The sequence below is a fragment of the Panthera uncia genome, chromosome B1 (assembly GCF_023721935.1).
Source record: "Panthera uncia isolate 11264 chromosome B1, Puncia_PCG_1.0, whole genome shotgun sequence".
Lineage (NCBI taxonomy): Eukaryota > Metazoa > Chordata > Mammalia > Carnivora > Felidae > Panthera > Panthera uncia.
Genome location: NC_064811.1, coordinates 165,243,760 through 165,261,768, shown reverse-complemented (window position 1 = coordinate 165,261,768; position 18,009 = coordinate 165,243,760). Strand labels below are relative to the sequence as shown.

Here is an 18,009-nt window from a genome sequence, read left to right as displayed (position 1 = left end):
GGGGCCCAGAGGGCTCTGAGATAAACAAATGAGCTGGCGTGTGTACAAGGTATCTGGCAGGAACTGCTCCTTGCAGGGACGATTTTGTGGTAGCTAAAGATGTCTTTGGAATCTTCCTACTTTCCTTTGCATCCCCCTACCAATCCCTTAGGGTGTCCCCTCTCTTGCCGACCCTGTCTTTACCTCTCACACTGACTGATGTGCCCGCTGTTTCCTGAGGTCCCTGCTACAGAGCTCTGCTCCCTGTCTTGTGCTCATTTATTCTTTGAACCAACATTCGCGGGGGCCTATATGCATGTGCCGAGGCACACAGGGGACATGGCAGCCCTGCCTCTGAGGAAATCATGGTCAAGCGCAGCCATGAATGCTGCCTGATCTGCACCCAGGACATGGCGCTCAGCAAAGACAACTCATTCTTTCCCTTCGACCAAGTTCATCTTCCTGCAGCATCCTGATGTTTGCAGGAGAGCAAATAAATGGGAAAACTTCACGCTGAGATGTAAAGTCCCCATTAGTTCTCCCTGGGATTCTGTCCACCTCCCACCGGGGAGCTGAGAATTGCACGTCCTGGAGGGAAGGACCCTTCCTCATGGCCCTCGCTACTCTACTTTCGACCCTTCCCCTCTCCAAATCATCAACTTGCACCTTACTGCTGAAGAGCGGCCAAAATCTCATATAGATGAGCAACATATGATGTGCATGTGTGTGTATGTTTGAACACTATTTTTGGAAGGAGGTCGGCACTGGGAGTCCAGAAACCTGGATTCAGATTGCTATTAATTAGCCTTGTGACCCTGGGTGATTCATCACACCTCTCTGGACCTCACTTTCTTTATAAAAGAAGGTAATGCTATCTGCCCTGTTTACTTCATGAAAAGTAATCCTGGGAGAGGATTAGAGAGTGTCTGCAGATGTTTTATGAATGCTTGACAAGGTGCCCTCTGAATACTAGGGACCACCTGGCTTATCCTGCCGTGCTCAGTAGCGCAGTTCTGGCACTATCCAGCAGCTTGGAACTGACTAGGAGCTGGGGTTCCCTCTGCTCACATTCCGTCGGACACCCATTCAGTGACTGCTTCTGTGAGTCCCTTCCTGGCTCCAGTGAGCTTCCAATGCCTGCCCTGATGAGGGTAGCCCAGGGGGTTTGAGAGCTGCTTCCCAAAGTGCCAGGAACCATACCTCCTCACGCGCTTGCTCTGGGCTCTTTGTCCATGACTGGGGAGAACAGGAGTGTAAGCTTTACTCCCTGGCCTCACCGTCAGGACATCTCAGATGTGTAATAGACCCTGAGGGACCTGCTGAGGTTGCCTTCCTGGGCCTGCCCTAAATCCACACTCACCCCGGCTCCTTCTTCCTTACAGATTTCTCCAGGGAGCACACCATTGGGATGTCACTCCCATGTGAATCCTGGCTCGGAATGCTGGGGTCTATTTCTAAGGAGCTTGACCTTGGGGAAAGCTTTCTGGAGATAATGAGCTGTTATATTTTAGCAGGGAAGGAAGAGTGAAGAGGAGGGAGAAACAGTTGAATAGTTATTAAGCACCAGCTATATGCCAGGCACTGTGCTAAATGTCTAATATTTCACCTGATCCTCCAAAAAAAAAAAAATCTGTATGATTGCTATACTCAACTTCCATTTTATAGTTGAAGAAACTGAAGCTCAGAGAGTTTAATACTCACCCAGGTAATGAAGTTAGCAAGTGACACTTGAACTCGGGTTTCACGCCCTCTCTGTTTCATTCTGCCGCCTCTCTGGTCTGCTGTGGTTTTGGGGTGCCTGGGGCTGGCTTTGGGGGGCACCTGTGAGCAAGGCATCTCTTTGGGCTAGACTGGATCTGAGTATAGCCCCCCACAGGCATATCCTTGAACATGGGACAACCTTGGGAGACTTTTGTTTCTCCTCTAGAGAGCCGTGTGTGTGTGCGCGCGTGTACACGTGTGCCCCTGTGCGTGTGTGCAGAGGGTGGGCTGGTGGGGGGAGGGCATCCTTTTACCCTGTTAATGAGGTTTAATTATCAGCTGCCTTTCAAGGGTTTTGCGGGTGACAAGCTGGGAGAGAAGCTGCTTTCTAATCTCATCTGTAATAACCACTCTAATGCCAATCAGATGCCTTTTGTCTCCCCATCTTCGCTGTTTATGGTGAGTTCTCTCTCTCAACCAGGCACTGACACACTGCCACATCTCCTGCCAGTGGGAGGGAGTGGGGGACAGCTGTTACTTTTTCTCTTTGCCCTTTCACAAGAAAGAATTCACATATGTCCTCCTAGGGTGCAGAACAAACGCTGAACAGAAAGCTATGTGACCTTGAGCCACTCTCACCATCTGGTTTTGGGGCCTCTGCTTACTTACCTGTAAAATGGACATAATCACACTGCCTGGCCTTCTTCATGGAGTTGGTTGAGGGAAGAGTGAGAGGACAGGTGGAGAAGTGCTAGCAGGGAGACAGCCTATAGAAAGTCTGGTGCTCCCTCTGCACCTCCCCCTTCCTGCACCAGTGTGAGAGCAGCAGGCCCTCCCTGGAGTTGCCTATGCGGTGGAGATTAGACTCCACACTGCAGGGGTGGATCCTCCACAGAGCAGAGCACCACCAGCTGCTATGCAGTCTGGGTTGCAGCTTAAGTGAACCCTGCACGCCCCTCCCTGAGCAGCCCTGTAAATTGCCTGGGCTGAATTCCGCACACACCTCAGTGGAAGGGGAATTATTTGCTAGATATACAGTGTCTGCTAGAAGGGCCTCTTATGAGTCAGTGTTCAAATATGTTACCGGCTCAATAAACAGAGGTTTGCTGTAAATTAAGGGAAGGAAGCAAGGTGCCTGCAATAGCCCTTGTTCATCTACTGTTTTCTATTAGCGACACTTGCCCCTTAAGTAGTGCATAATTCCCTGGGAGCTGCGGGGCAGGCAGCTTGGAAGGGGGGATGTCATCACACTGCAGTTGTTAGCTAGTTAGACCTACACAATAAGGTTAAGAGAGGAACAGGAGCAGCCCCTGGGGGGCTTGGCTGGGCTCCCCAAACAGGAACATGGGTTGCCCGACATCCTTTGGGCAGAATTTGGACTGGGGTGGTGAGGGGCAGTAAAGGCTGGGGAGGGATGGAGCAGCCTGGGCAGGGGCAGGGTGCCAATCTGGAACACGAGGCTCTGACTCTCATCGCTGGGACGAGGTGGGGTTGCTAAGGTCATGGCACCCGTGGGGGACCCGGTTCCGGTTGATTGGCAGGCTGCTGGCAAGGTGCAGCTGTTGCTGGCAGAGATAGCAGGTTGGCACCAGGGCTGCCAAGACACAGGGTTCAGCCTGGGTGAATGAGGCCTGCCGGTAGTGCAGAGGAGTCTAAGGAAAGGAATGCTGTGGGACAAGGGGGACCCGGGTGAAAATCCAGCCAGGCTGTGATGGCCTCCAAGGGAACTCTGCAGGGAGCTGGCTGGCTGGTGAGTCTCACCCCTGGGAGGCATTTTCTGGCATGTTCCACTCCCCAGCTCTTTCTGGGAAGGCCCTATATGGCCCCATCCCACCCACAGCCCCAGATTCTGAGCCAATCCCGCCTGAGGACAGGAAGGACTCTGGTATCCCAGCTGTGCTCTCCCTCCCCTACTCCCCGGCCACATGGGATGCCTCGAGTTAGGATCCTGGGCTCCTGAAATGTTATGTCAAACTGTGGGATGTTGATGACTCCTCTGATCCTGGACATAACTGGCCATGCAGGTGTACACTGGGATGTCACCATCCTGGCTGTCCCTAGGCAGTCATCCATGAGGTTGCTGCCCAGTCATCCCTGTTTCCTCTCCAATGCCAACCTCCTCTTCCCTGTCAGTTCTGAAGGAGTCTTGTTTAGGAAGAAGGGAGGGCATCCTTGAACCTTCAGTCATTTAGGCAAACCCCAGAGTGCTCTCAGTGATTTAGAGACACAAGTTTTTGACACTCTAGAGGCAGGAAGAAGCTCCAGGGAGTTTTGTTTGTCCTTGTCCTGGGGTGATGGTCAAGGAAAAACCTAGCTGCCTGAGTGGGGTTATTCCACAGAATTTCCCCACCATAATCGAGAATGTCAGAATTAACAGGGACCTTGGCCAGCTTCTATTCAGGCTCCTAGTTTATAGATGGAGGTCTGAGGTCCACAGTTAGAAAGCTTCTTAGTGGCAGAGGGTGACTTCTTCTGACAGAAGAGTTTGCAGGTGACATACTAGAGTATGCTGGGCATGTAGTAGATGACTAATTCATTTTAATTGAATGAATGAATGGGTGAATGAATGGTGGAGTGGCATCTAGTGGTGGGTGAGGGAGGAGGAGATTCAACTAGAGCTCTTGTGCTTCCCCACTTCCTCTTTCCTTCCCTCCCTCCCTCCCTCCCTTCCAGCATCATGACATGCATGGACAATGATAACAGTAGGGCTCACTGGAATAAATGGGGGGTGATAACAGCAGTAGGGCACAATAGAATAAATGGGGGAGGCCACTTGTAACCAGAGGCCAGCCCTGGTCCATGTGCTATGAAGGCTTCAGGGCTCAACGTCTTATATGCTATAACCCACTCTTGCCCCAACATTGCGACACTGCAGGTAGATGACACCCCGCACACTGGGGCTATGGAGCTGGCTGGAAGTACATGCAGGCCTGAGGAGTTGGGGATCCTGGCCTGCACAGGAAGAGAGACTGGTAATTTCTTTTTTTCTTTTTTGAGAGGCTGATAATTTCTATTTAATGCTTCAAAGGAGAGAAGGGGCTTATTCATTTAGTAGCAGAGGTTTGTTCTACCACTGGTCATGGTTCTAGCTCCTCACTCGAGTAGTTCAGAGACTGAATGCCAGGTTGGTCACTTACTGGAGCACTGATACTGCATGCTGGGGGTGGGGTGGGGGCTTATCAATATTGTCTGTCCCTCCTGTGTCCCCCACCCCTTTTCCTGCAGGAAAGTACCCATAGTTATCTGAACAGTTCCTGCTCCACTGTTCTAAGTGCAAAAATATCCTTATGATGGTAGGTATAGAAAGTACTCCCAAGGGGGCCCTGGATGGCTCAGTCAGTTGGGCATCTGACTTTGGCTCCGGTCACGATCTCATAGTTCATGAGTTCAAGTCCCACATCAGACTGTGTGCTGATGGCTCAGAGCCTGGAGCCTGCTTCGGATTCTGTGTCTCGTGCTCTCTGTTTCTCCCCTGCTCATACTCTCTTTCTCTCTTTCTCAAAAAAAAAAAAAAAATATATATATATATATATATAAAAGAAAGTACTCTTAGGTTTATGGGGTTGGAAGAGAGGACACCTCAGTTCAGTTGGGGGTGGGGGAGGGCTTTTTTGAACACTCTTTATTCTAGAAGGCTCTGTCCCATGTCCAGTCTTATCTTCCCAGGCTTGATTAGAAGCCTTCATTCCCTCCGTGTCTCTTTTCTATTTACCCTCTTATTTAGCTAAGTCTTCCCTACACTTCTTGCACCCAGGGAAATGGCTTCTTGTATAGGACCTCAATGTCATACAACTCTAGGGAGAACCAATAACACCCCACTGTAGAGCTGTGATCATGGGGCCCTTCCCCAAGGGGGTTCTCCAGGCCTGCTCTTTCTCTTAGCAGTAAGCCTATATAGTCCTCAACTAGACTTCTCCAGAAGTCATTAACTCCTACTCTTCTCCTACTCTGGGGCTCATTCAGTGTGGGCCATATGATTTAGTGGGAAGATCATGGGCCTGGGGCACAAACATCTAACCTGAAGCCTGGCCCTGTGGTGTGATCTTGGGGAAGTCAATCAACCTCTTTGTGCTTATTTATTTACTTTTTTTTTTTTTTACCAAATTTGAAACAGATAATGGGGTATCATATGGCAATCTGTTTGTAAAGGTACTTGGCACGTTCTAAACTACTATGCAAGTATTGGTTATGATTAGACCCTGGGATCTCATCATCCTAGTTGAGCATGTAGCTAGCAGACTTGTCAGAAGAACCAGGCTGTAAAGGACAGACTTTCACCTTCCCTATTATAAACCCTAACTGAAGGAATGTTGAGGTGGTGTTTTGGGGCAGTCTCTAAGATGAACCCCATTGGCTTGTACTTGGCCTTCATTAGACATGCATTTCACAGATACTTACTTAAGACCTATTACAAGACTAGGCACTTGAGCACAGCAGTGGACAAAATAGACACAGTCCAGGCCCAGCAAGAAAATGCTGCAATTAGATGAGATTTCCTGGGGAAGGAACATGGACGTCAGGAAGAGCCTTCACATTGTGATGAAGGTCAGATAACCTGCAGAAGGAGAGAGGGAAGGAAGGAGGCTTGGGGTGGAAAGAATTTCTGACTAAAACACAATTCCAGGACTGGTTTGGCCTGGCTGATGTGAAGCCCTTGAACCTCAGTTAGCTATTGGAAGAGTCTTGCATTTTTCCTACCTTAGTACCCACAGTGCTCAGCTCCTGGCTGGGAGCAGCACCTGAGAAATGTGGCCTCAACAGGAGCCTAGTGGTGGATCCCAAAGGGATCAGACTGTTGGTCAGTTATGCTTCTCACAGCAGAGATCTGAACAGCACATTTTTGTGGCCACAACATACAAAAGTTCTTGTTCTCATGGAGTGAGGGAAGACAGGCAATACTCAGTAAACATAACAAATGTACTAATGCTACAAGTTCATGAGTACTATGCAAAAATGAGGTGGTATAAAGGAGACCAGAAGTGCCAGGGTGGACACAGTTACAACATAAGTAAGATGGATGGGCCAGGTCTCCTTTTCAAGTCTTGATGCCATGTCTCAAAGGAAGTAAGGCAGTAGTTACGTAGATATATGGGGAGGAGTGTTCTCTGAAGAGGGAAGAGCCAGTGCAAAGACCCTGAAGTAGGAACACACCTGGAATGTATGAAGAACAGCAAGGAAACCAACATGTGCAGAGTGGAGTGAGCCAAGAGGAGATTGATAGAGGACAGTATCTGAGAGGGGTGGCCCTGTAGACCATTGTGAAAATGTGGCTTTTACTCTGTGTGACACAATGAGACTTTGGAGGATTTGAGGAGAGTGACATGCTCTTACATCTTAAAAAGATCATTCTGGAGGTGCCTAGGTGGCTCAGTCAGTTAAGTGTCCAGCTCTTGGTTTTGACTTAGGTCATGATCTCATGGTTGTGTGGGTTTGGGCCATCCATCGGGCTCTGTGCTAATGGTGTGGAGCCTGCTTGGGATTCTCCCTCTACCTCTCTCTCTGCCCCTCCCCTGCTCAGGCTGTCTTTGTCTCTCTCAAAATAAATAAATAAACTTAAAAAAATTAACAACAATAACAACAACAAGAATAAAAGTATCTGTTTCGGCATTGAGAGTAGGTTCTAGGCAGCCAAGATGGAAGACTGGAGACCAGTTAGGAAGCGATGACATTGATTCAGATGAGAGACAGTGGTGACTTGGAGCAGTGTAGTGTCAGTGGAGTTGGTGAGAAGTAAGGGCTCAGGTTCTGGATAAATTTTGAAGGAAGAACCAATGGGATATCCTGGTGAATAGGTGAGAGAAGGAAACGACATCAAGGATGATGTCATTTTTGGCCTGAATAACTAGAGGAACTTAGTGCCAAAACCATAAAAATAGAATGCAGGGCTTTCAAACTAGCAGAGGAAAATTTTATCTATCCAGTGGGAAAGAGGAAAGAAGGAAGAAAGAGTAAGGAAAATAGAAAAGGCGAAATAAAATGGCAAACACAGTCTTATTATAACATCCATTTACAATGGTATATAAATGGATTCAACTCATAATTAAAAATACAGAGACTCTTAAACTGGATTAAAAAACATAAGATGTAGGAATACACTTTTTACAAGAGACACAACAAGAAGACAGAAATAAAGGGGTAGAGGAAGATATAGCAAGCAAATATGAACAAAAGAAAATTTATAAGAAAATAAAAAGAGGACCATTTAGTAAGGAAAATAGATCATAGAAGTATAACAATCATGATAAATACATACCCACTTACAATACACCCTCAAATGTATGTGTGTAGTGATACACATGCATACACTTATAAAAATAGCTGCAGCAACACAGGGAAAAATAGATAAATCAACATTTTAGTTGGATATTTTAACATATTCCTCTTATAAGTTGATAGAGCAAGCAGACAAAATTTGATAAATATATAGAACAGTTGAACAACTTGTTTATTATTAAGCCTATGTTTAAATATGTGTGTATAGTCACACACATACATAGCACTATACTTAACAAACAAAAAATGCACATTATTTTGATTGTATGTAGAACATTCAATTCACCATAAATCAGGGCACAATAACAACCTCAGTAAATTCCAAAGGACCGACATAATACAGATGATGTTCTCTGACCATAGTATGATAAAACCTGAAATCAGTAAAACAAAAAACAAAAAACAAAAAACAAAAAACATGTATGTATGGAAACTAAAAAAATGGCAATATTAAGAAGCCTGCAGATTAAAGAAGAATTAATAAAGGCAGCTGCATAATATTTAGAACTAAATGAAATAAGCCATATTGCAAAATTTGTGGGGCACAGATAAAGCAGCATATAGGGGAAAATGTGTAGCCTCACAGCCATTTATTAGAAGACTTAACATAAATGAGCTTAGCACTCATCTCCAGGGGCTGTAGAAGTAGTGGCAGAGTTAGCCTACAGAAAAAGAAGGAAACACTGGGTGCAAAGGCAGAAACACATGAAAAGCAAATTATGATTAAAAATCACAGAAGCCTAGCAAAGCTGAATGTAGGTCTTTTGAAAAGACTCATAAAATTACACAAACCCCTGACAAGACTGTTTGAGGAAAAAAAAAAAAAAGACATAATCAAATAAAACTGAAGGATAAAGGGAAATGACAGACATAACAGATCTTTTTTTTAAAAAAAATAAGAAATCGTATTATGAACAAGTATTACAAGATACCCATAAATGTGAAAAATTAGATAAATTGGATAGCTCTCTGTGAAAATTAAAAATACCAAACTTGGCAAAGAATAAAAAGAAAACTTGAACAGACCAGTAATGAATAAAGAAAATCATGACCAACCCCTCCCTTTAAAGCCTGGAATCCAGACTGCATTCCAGTGGAGTTCTACAGAGCATTCATGGAGAAATAATCCCCATCTTGTAGAAGCTGTCCTAGAATATAGAGGAAGAAGGAGAGGAAGAGGAAGAGGTAGAAGAAGGAGAAGGGGAAGGAGAAGAAGAAGGAGACAAATAACGGGAGGAAGGGGAAGGGGAAGGGGGAGGAAGAGGAGGAGGAGAAAGAAAGAAGAAAAGGCTGTCTGATTCATTTAATGAAGTTGTTTAATTGTTCTTATTAAATCAGAGAAGGATGGAAAAAAAAACTCGAGGCACATTTCACTTGCACAAATAGATGAAAACAGTAAATAAAACAGTAGCTACTGAATCCAGTAATGTACATATTAAAAATAATCACTGTGAGGTGCCTGGGTGGCTCAGTCAGTTGAGGGTGAACCCTTTTTTGTTTTAATTTTTAACGTTAATTTATTTTTGAGACAGAGAGAGACAGAGCATGAATGGGGGAGGGTCAGAGAGAGAGGGAGACACAGAATCTGAAACAGGCTCTGAGCTGTCAGCACAGAGCCTGACGCGGGGCTCAAACTCAGGGACTGCGAGATCATGACCTGAGCCGAAGTCGGATGCCCAACCGACTGAGCCACCCCGTCGCCCCGAGGGTCAACTCTTGATTTCAGCTTGGGTCATGAACCCAGGGTCATGGGATTGAGCCCCCTGTTGAGCTCTGTGCTGAGTGTGGAGCCTGCTTGAGATTCTCTCTCTCTCTCTCTCTCTCTCTCTCTCCCTCTGCCTCTCTCCCCAGCTTGTGTACTCTCTGTCATTCTCTCTCTCTAAAATAATAAATAAATAAATAAATAAATAAATAAAAAACAATTGCTACAATTATGTTGGGTTTATATGAAAGATCTAGGGGTGGTTTAACAGCAGAAAGTCTGGCAGTTCACAATATTAAAGGACTGAAAGAGAAAAAAAAATCACATAATTAGCTCAAGATTTGCAAAAAAGCACTTGATGAAGTTCAATATGTATTTATAAAGAATAATAAAAATGATGAAGTTCAGTACCCATTTATAACAATTATCACCAATATAATAAATTTCTCAGGAAACCAGGAATGGAAGGGGACTTCCCTAACTCTGGAAAGGCTGCTTACCCAAACCTACAGCAGCATCACACTGAATGGAGAAATGTGAGCTTTGTTGTTTTATTTTTTTAAGAAGCTGACATGTGCACCCACGTCTATTTGGCCCCAAATCTTATGCTCTTTCCCATGGGTGGGACAAAGGCTGAGTCGTGGCCAGCTTTTAGAGATTTTTTTGGAGCAAGGCCCTTTTGGTTGATTATAACAGAAAATCACTTACCTTAGTTCTGTAAAAAGTGGGGACTTGATCATAGCTAAACAGGGACATGAGTGTTAAGTTACAAGTATTCATAGATGGTAATGTACCTTGCCTGTGCCTTGCCTGTGAGCAGGTCCTGTAAGTGACAGTCACTGTGCGTGGGACCATGGATGAGTCACTGTTTTGCAGATGAGTGTTTGGAGGTGAAGGGAGAGACGGTGGTGGCTTCCACAAGACAGAGGGTGTGATGTGCCACAGATGCCTTCTGGAAGCATTTGGTAGAGAGCTAAGGAGGAAGAGGTGGAGAGATGTCTGAGCAGCAACCCCGATGTGGGGGACAGAAGAGAAATGTTAAAAGCATGTTTAGAAATGCTGCTGGTACTGTCAGGCGCAGCAGCCTCCTTTTCCCTTAATTCTTAAGAACAACTTCAGTCAGGAGCTATGGGTCATCTTTGGGCCTTTTGGTGTTCAGATATGTGAGTTGTGTTTTTTTTTTTCAATGTATCCTCATAAAAAAAAAAAACAAAACAAAACAGGACCCAAAAAGCCAAATTTTATTTGGGCTGCATGAAAATGAAAGATCTCATGGAACCCTGACTCCTTGAATGGAGTTTGGGCCCCCTGCCTGTCCCTCCCCCTCAGGGACCTCACGTCCTCTAATGTGTGGGTTCCCCTCATTCTCTGTCTCTCTTCACTCTCCTTCTCCCTCTTGTTCTTGTTCTCATCTCTTCCAATCCTTCCAGACTCATGAGGATTTGGGGGTTGTGAAGCAAAGATCCTGTGCAAAGTGCATGGAAATTTCACTTTCTTATTTCAAGGGACCAACAGAGACTGGATGGTGCCTGTTTGACCCGAATTCAAATTCTTATAGGAGACAGTCTGATTGCCTACACAGGGTCAGTGTCCACCCTGTTACAATCTGTGTGGCAGCAGTGGGGCAATGTGAAGGGGTAGGACCTGGTCACTTGCACAAGCATGGCTGGAGAGGTCCATCCCTGTGGATGGGATGTTGGATCTCAGAAAAGGGAAGTGTGGGTTGCCTGGATTTGCCACATTCACTCTGAATCTGTCTTAAAAGACAAAAAGGATGAGTATTAAAAGCCAGAGTTTAACTGAGGAGGGTGACATGGGACTGTCCCAGGATGGCTCCAGATAAGAAACGGACTAAATAGTAGCCATGTCCAGTTTGTCTGCCTGGTGATTTCTGGGGACACAGAGCTGGTCCTAACTAGGAAGAGGAAGCATATAAACAAAATTCATAACAGCTTGACACCCTCCAGGCTGAACCCAGCAGTTTTATTTTTACTTGCTCAGGAGGGGGGAAAAAGTCATTGCTAATTCCACAATTACTTCATTCCAGAATACTTGTGAAAAATGACTTCAAGTGTAAAATATTGTCTACTAAAGAATTAACTTAATAGATAATTTGGATTCAATTATTGGCTCAATACTAAAATTTGCTGGGAAAAGTGCAGGCAATATTTTATGACTATCACATGATGCAGCGATTGTGAAATTAGTTATTAATGGCTTATGAGAGAGACACTTAAAAAAGTCAACTGGGGGAAGAAAATACATCACTTAGGCTTTTATAGGGCAGCAACGATGGGAGATTCTTCCTCCTCCATTTCTCAAGTGATTTCAATTTTGCTGACTGAACCTCTTGGCTTGACTTCTGTCCTTCTTCTCCCCATGTGTGTTATTTGGGGCTTGAATCATACATGAATTCTTTGGGAGAAATTAGAAGCTGAAGGTTGCTGCCATCCATCATGGCAAGCGGGATGGCATCTCTACCTGCCCTGAGAGCTGGGGGTGACCTCTTACCTTGGCTGCACATCACTGATTATCTCCGGCCAGCATGGTGTGAGCACCGGATGGACTTTTAAAACCAGAATGATCTGCAGGCAGTTTATTACCATTACTTTCTACTGATAACTTGCTTGCTGGTTAGTCAAAGGGGAAATTTTGTTGACATCTCCTGGGTTCTCTTTGGGGCTGAAAATGATATACCTTCATTAGCTCTTTTAAAGTTAGTGCAGAAGCTACCTTCTGAATTTAATTTTAATGACATTTGTAGCCTTCTCACCAGTACTTATTGGGTTCCTACTCCATGACCAGCACTGTGAGGAGTAAAAGAGATGTCTAAACTGTGCTCCATGCTCTCCTAGAACCTCGTGCTCAAGGGGTGACCCAAGAAGCTGTGCACTTTCCAGGACAGCAAACTGAATGGCTGACACTAAGTGATGCCTGATGCAGCATGTGGCCTCTAGGGTGGGAATCCAGAGACAGGGAGGGTCCTTGCCAGATGAGCAATGTGGGAGGGCCAGATTCTGTGCATCATCCCAAGAGCAGTCTGAGGGAGAGGCTCATTCATTCCACCAAGTACTGTGTTAGGTCCACCCTGTGCCCAAAGAACCCCATGTGGATCTAGGTGCTAGAGACACAAAGCAGACCAATGTCTTGTGGAATTCATGTGTGTGTGTGTGTGTGTGTGTGTGTGTGTGTGGTGGGCTAGAGAGATGACAATAATCAATAAAGCATTGACCTTAGCCAGTGGAGACCCTGCACCTGGATAGTTACACCCTCTCCTCTCTCAGCTGATAATTGACTGTTGCTGGGGACAAAAGGCCAGCCCCCTTGCCTTGCAGTGAGAATAAATCTGTGGTGCAATTCTCCCCACCCCCACCCCTGTACTCTCTGTGGACCCTGCTGAAGCTGGTGCCCAGTTGAGAGCGTTCCCTCCCTGCCATACCTGCTTTCCTCATGCTCCTCCCGAGAGCACCCTCCATAATCCAGCTCCACAGAAGCCCCATCTCATGTTTTACTTCTAAGGACCCTGAATGAAGCTGATAAACTCTGGCAAAGTGAACACATGTATGTAACCACCATCTGCATCCAATAATTGACCACTTGTCAGCAGTCAGGCATCTCATGTCCTTTCCCAAAGGTTCCATACATCTGAATTAGAATACCATAGATTAGTTTTGTCTGCTTTAATTCTTTATATAAATGCCATCACATAGAATGTACTCTTTTTTGTCTGCTGTCTTCTCTTGAAATGATGCCATTTATCCACGATATTGTAGGTAGTGATAATTCACTCTCCCTCATTGTTGTATTGTGTTGTGTGACTACACCACAGTTTCTTATCCTATATAATGTTGATGGACATTTTGGACTGTTTCCAGGTTTTTGCTACTACAAATAATAATGCTGTGCATATTCTTGTATGTGGCATTTGCTGCATACATAGGCATTTTTGCTGAGGGTATACTAAAGCATGGAATTTCTAGGTTATAGGATATGCAAATACATTTAGTTTTAATAGATCCTGTTAAGCAGTTTTACAGTGTTTGTACCAACTTATTCCCATACCAACAATGTATGAGTGTTCCAGTTATTCCACATCATCATTCGCATTTGGTATGGTCTGTGTGTTTCCATTTTAGCAATTCTTCTGGGTATACAGCAATGTCTCATTGTACTTTTTTTTTTTTTTAATGCTGAAGTTTTATTTTTTTATTTTTTTATTTTATTTATTTATTTATTTATTTTTATTTATTTTTTATTTTATTTTTTTATTTTTTATATATATATATTTTTATTTATTTTCTCATTGTGCTTTTAATTTGCATTTCCCTGATGACTGATAAAATTGAGCAGGTTTTTATTGGCCATTTGGATATATTTATTTTTGTAAAATGTTTGTTCATATCTTTTGCCCATTAAAAAAAATGGGTGGCCTGTCTTTCTTTTCTTGGTATTGGGGACTTTTTTAAAGAGTGTATTCTGGGCACAAGTCCTTTGCTGATTATATACAATGCACATATTACTTCCCAATCTAGACTGCCTTTCACTTTCTTAATGACTTAAAAAATTTTTTTATTTTATTAAAAAATTTTAAAAACATTTATTTATTATTGAGAGACAGAGAGAGACAGAGCATGAGCAGGGGAGGGGCAGAGAGAAGGGGAGACACAGAATCTGAAGCAGGCTCCAGGCTCTGAGCTGTCAGCACAGAGCACGACATGGGGCTCGAACTCACAAACTACGAGATCATGACCTGAGCAGAAGTCAGACGCTTAACCGACTGAGCCAGCCAGGCGCTCCAATGATTTTTTTTTTAAGAACAGAAGTTCTTACTTGTAATGTTATGGGTATTTCCTTTATGGTTAGTACATTTTGTATCCTTCTCTACTATATTTTCTTCTAGAAGGTTTTTGATCCAAGCAATGGGAAGGATGGAGTTGCTAGCAACTAAGATGGGAAAGCCTTTAGTTAGTTAATATGTTCTCAGGGCGGGGGGGGGGGGGGGCGGCTGGGGAAGATGGAGAGCACAGTTTTGCATATGTTAAATTTAAGGTGAGTATTAGATGTCCACGTGGAATTTCACATAGGACCTCAAGTATTTGGATATAGGAGTAAGAGTTCAGGAGTTAGGTCGTCTGAAAGACAGTATTAAGACCTTAGAAAAGAGACCATACACTGAGCCCTAAGATATGACCTGGATGAGGAGGAACCAGAAAAGGAGGTTGAGTGAGGATCCAGAAGAACCGGAGGGCTGTGTCCTGGAGGGCTTGGGAGACCTGAGTCAGGGAAAATGCTGACGTGTGGTCAGCATTGTGCTGGATGCTGCTGGTGAGGACTGGAAAGTGAACCTTGCATTTTGCAATGTGGAGGTCATTGGTGACATTGATGAGCACTGTTTCAGAGGAGGGTGGGGATGCAAGCCTGATTGGAGAGGGCCCAGGTGAGGACGACCTGGATCAGGTAGAGGACCACCACTGGCAACCTCCCACATGTGGCCAGGATGTGTGAGAACCCAGGCCAGACATCAGTAATCTGGAAACAAGGGAGGTATGTGGAGGTGACAGTCAGGGTGGCTGTGACCAGTTAATCCTGCCAGACAGAGTTGTTTTTCTTGAGCCAGGCCCAAGATGTGCTCTTGGGCAGACCAGTGGGGGCTAAACAGGGAGAGACAGGGCTTGGTGGAAATCCTGGGCCACACCCAGCTCTTCAGTTCAGCTCACCAGACCACGTGCTTTACCACCGGGTCCTTGTTTGGCTCTCCAGCATCATTCCTTCCTTTGATCCTTTCCTCCCGTTTCTTGTTCCCTGAACGCCAACTTTCAGTTTGGGGTGTCCTGTAGCTTCTGTTGCTTCCTACTCTAGGCTTTCATTTAGTCTGTTCCTTCTTCTAGACTCTCTCCCACTCCCTTTGCCTGGCTGACTGCTATATGGCCTTCTAGACTCAGGTCAGGCACCACTTCTTCCAGGAAGTCCTCCATGATCATTTAGCATCCAACATCCAGCTCCTTCATAGCACCCTCGTTGTTGGATTCAAAATGATGTCTTCGTCTGTGTGTCTGCTGCACTAGATGCTGAGCACCTTACGGGTAGTGAGTGTGGGCCTTATCCATTTCTGTCCCTGGTGCACCGTACTGGCACAGAGCAGGACTTCATAGATTGGGCTAGGAACCGCAGGGCCACTTACACTCGGGGTAGGGTGTGGATTGGCAGAAGGGAGGGGGATGGTGTTCCAGGCAGGGCAGTGTGAGGGTACACAGCAGTGCAGGGAGCTGGGTGCGTGTGAGCCTGATAGTGGGCCCGGATGAGGGTTTGTGTAGCAAAGGTCAGCGCTGGTGACAGCTCTGTGGTTGTCAACCACATCTGAGGAGACAGCAAGTGTGTGTGCGTGCGTGCATGTGGCAGTTGAGGAGAGCAATTATGAACATCAAATCGAGCTAATTTACATGGATAAGTGCAGCCAGTGAGGCTTGGCTTGTGGGGTCTGATTTGTTTAGGGCAGGAGGGGATCCAGCAGGGAGCTCCCTCCAGGTGAGCGAGCAGCAGTGTAGCCATTGGTATAAATAATCCCGCTGTCAGCCCAGGTTAAAGCCTCCGTTAGTCTGTTCAGTGCTGAAGGAGGAAGCATCTGGGAGGTTTCAGAAGTGCTTTTAGACAGAGGGCCCTCTCCCTTTCTCCCTTTCTGGAACACTGGAGGACTACTCTTTTATAAATAAGCTTGGTTTCTTTAAATTTCTAATTATATAGGTGGAACATGGTCAGTATATTACATCTGAAAAATCAGAACTGTATAAAGATGAACACTCAAATTACCACAATTCTACCACCCAGAGATAGTCATTGTTAACATTTAAAAGAATTCCTTCCAGTATTTTTTTCTATGTATATATTCCTTTCAAAAACTTTTTATAGAATTCCTTACTTATTACTCTTCCAGTCTGCTCTGATTTTTAAAAATTTAAGATTATATTTTGAGCCTTTTCCTATGCCATTGATCTTAAATCATCCACCTTGTAAGGTGCACTGTACGTTTTTAAACCAGTCCCCAGTTAGTGGACATTAAGGTTATTTCCAATTTTTTGTTTTGTAACACTTCAATAAAAATATCGCTCATAAGTCTTTGCCTGTATCTCTGATTATTTAGGACACAGTCTTAGAAGTCAAATTCTTGTTACATATTGTCAACTTAACTTTCCAGAACATTTCTGTGTTTGTGTGTGTGTTTTGTTTTACTTTAATCAATTTATTCTATCAGTAGTGATTGAGAATGATCATGTTATGGCACTATTATTATTAAAAATGTTTAATGGCCATTTTTATTTTTATGTAGTGATGTACATCCTTTTTTTTTTTTTTTAAGCAGGTTTCACACCCAGTGAAGATCAAGACCCAAGCTGAGACCAAGAGTCAGACGCTTAACTGACTAAGCCACTAAGCCAGTGGTGGCTATTTTTAACTGGTTGTTTTTCTTTCCTTTTTATATATGAGCTCTATAAATAATGTTAAAAGGGTTGTTTAATTATATCCTTATTTTATTCTAATGTGTCATTGGCCTGTTTGTTTAAAACAGGGATTTTGACCTGCGCACACTTCAATTTGCATGTAGAACATTTTCTCAGTCTTACTCTTCATGCTTAGTCTTCGCCACCCCAGGATGAATTTAATTTTCACCCGTTTTTCTACTTATTTAGTGATTTTATTATGATTTTTAGGTTATAAAATTTACTCACCCATTAATTTTGATAAAAAATTTGTCCCAATTTTTCTGACAGATTGAGGATGGCATCTATGTTTCAGATGAAGTCATACACGTGTATGAGTCATGTGCTTCCTTATACACCTGGATTTTCTGGGAACTGTGTGGTGATGCTTCCATCAGTTCTACACTAGTTGATCTCTGTTGTTCTGGTCAGTTTTAATTCTTACCTCAGCAAGTTCTTCTTATCACTCTTATTTTTGGGAATGAAAGCATATTTATTTTTACAGAGCACCATTGGACCACTTAGTTAAGCTTTAAGGAAAAATAATTCCCTTGGAATTTTGGTTGGAGTTGCACCATGTTTATAAATTAATATGCAAAAAGCAGAATATTCTTTTTTTTCAGAGAGAGAGAGAGAGGGCGCAAGTGAGTGGGGGACAGAGAATCCCATGAGAGAGAGAGAGAGAGAGAGAGAGAGAGAGAGAGAGACAGGGCTCACCTGAAGTAGGACTCATGCTCAACTGATGCGGGGCTTGAACTCATGAACACTTTTATGAACTGTGAGATCATGACCTGAGCCGAAGTCAGATGCTTAACTGACTGAGCCACATAGGTGCCTCAAGAACTGAATATTCTTTACAACATTCAGCTTTCCCATCTG

General features: G+C 44.3%; 1 protein-coding gene across 1 annotated transcript in view; it reads left to right on the top strand.

Moving 5' to 3' along the window:
- The window catches only part of GFRA2 (GDNF family receptor alpha 2), a 138,153-nt gene extending 120,786 nt beyond the window's left edge, over positions 1 to 17,367 (top strand). The window contains exon 8 of the mRNA XM_049631508.1: positions 17,013 to 17,367. Within this exon, the coding sequence (XP_049487465.1) occupies positions 17,013 to 17,072 (60 nt within the window). The 3' untranslated portion in view covers positions 17,073 to 17,367. The remainder of the gene's footprint in view (positions 1 to 17,012) is intronic.
- The last annotated feature ends 642 nt before the right edge of the window (positions 17,368 to 18,009 follow it).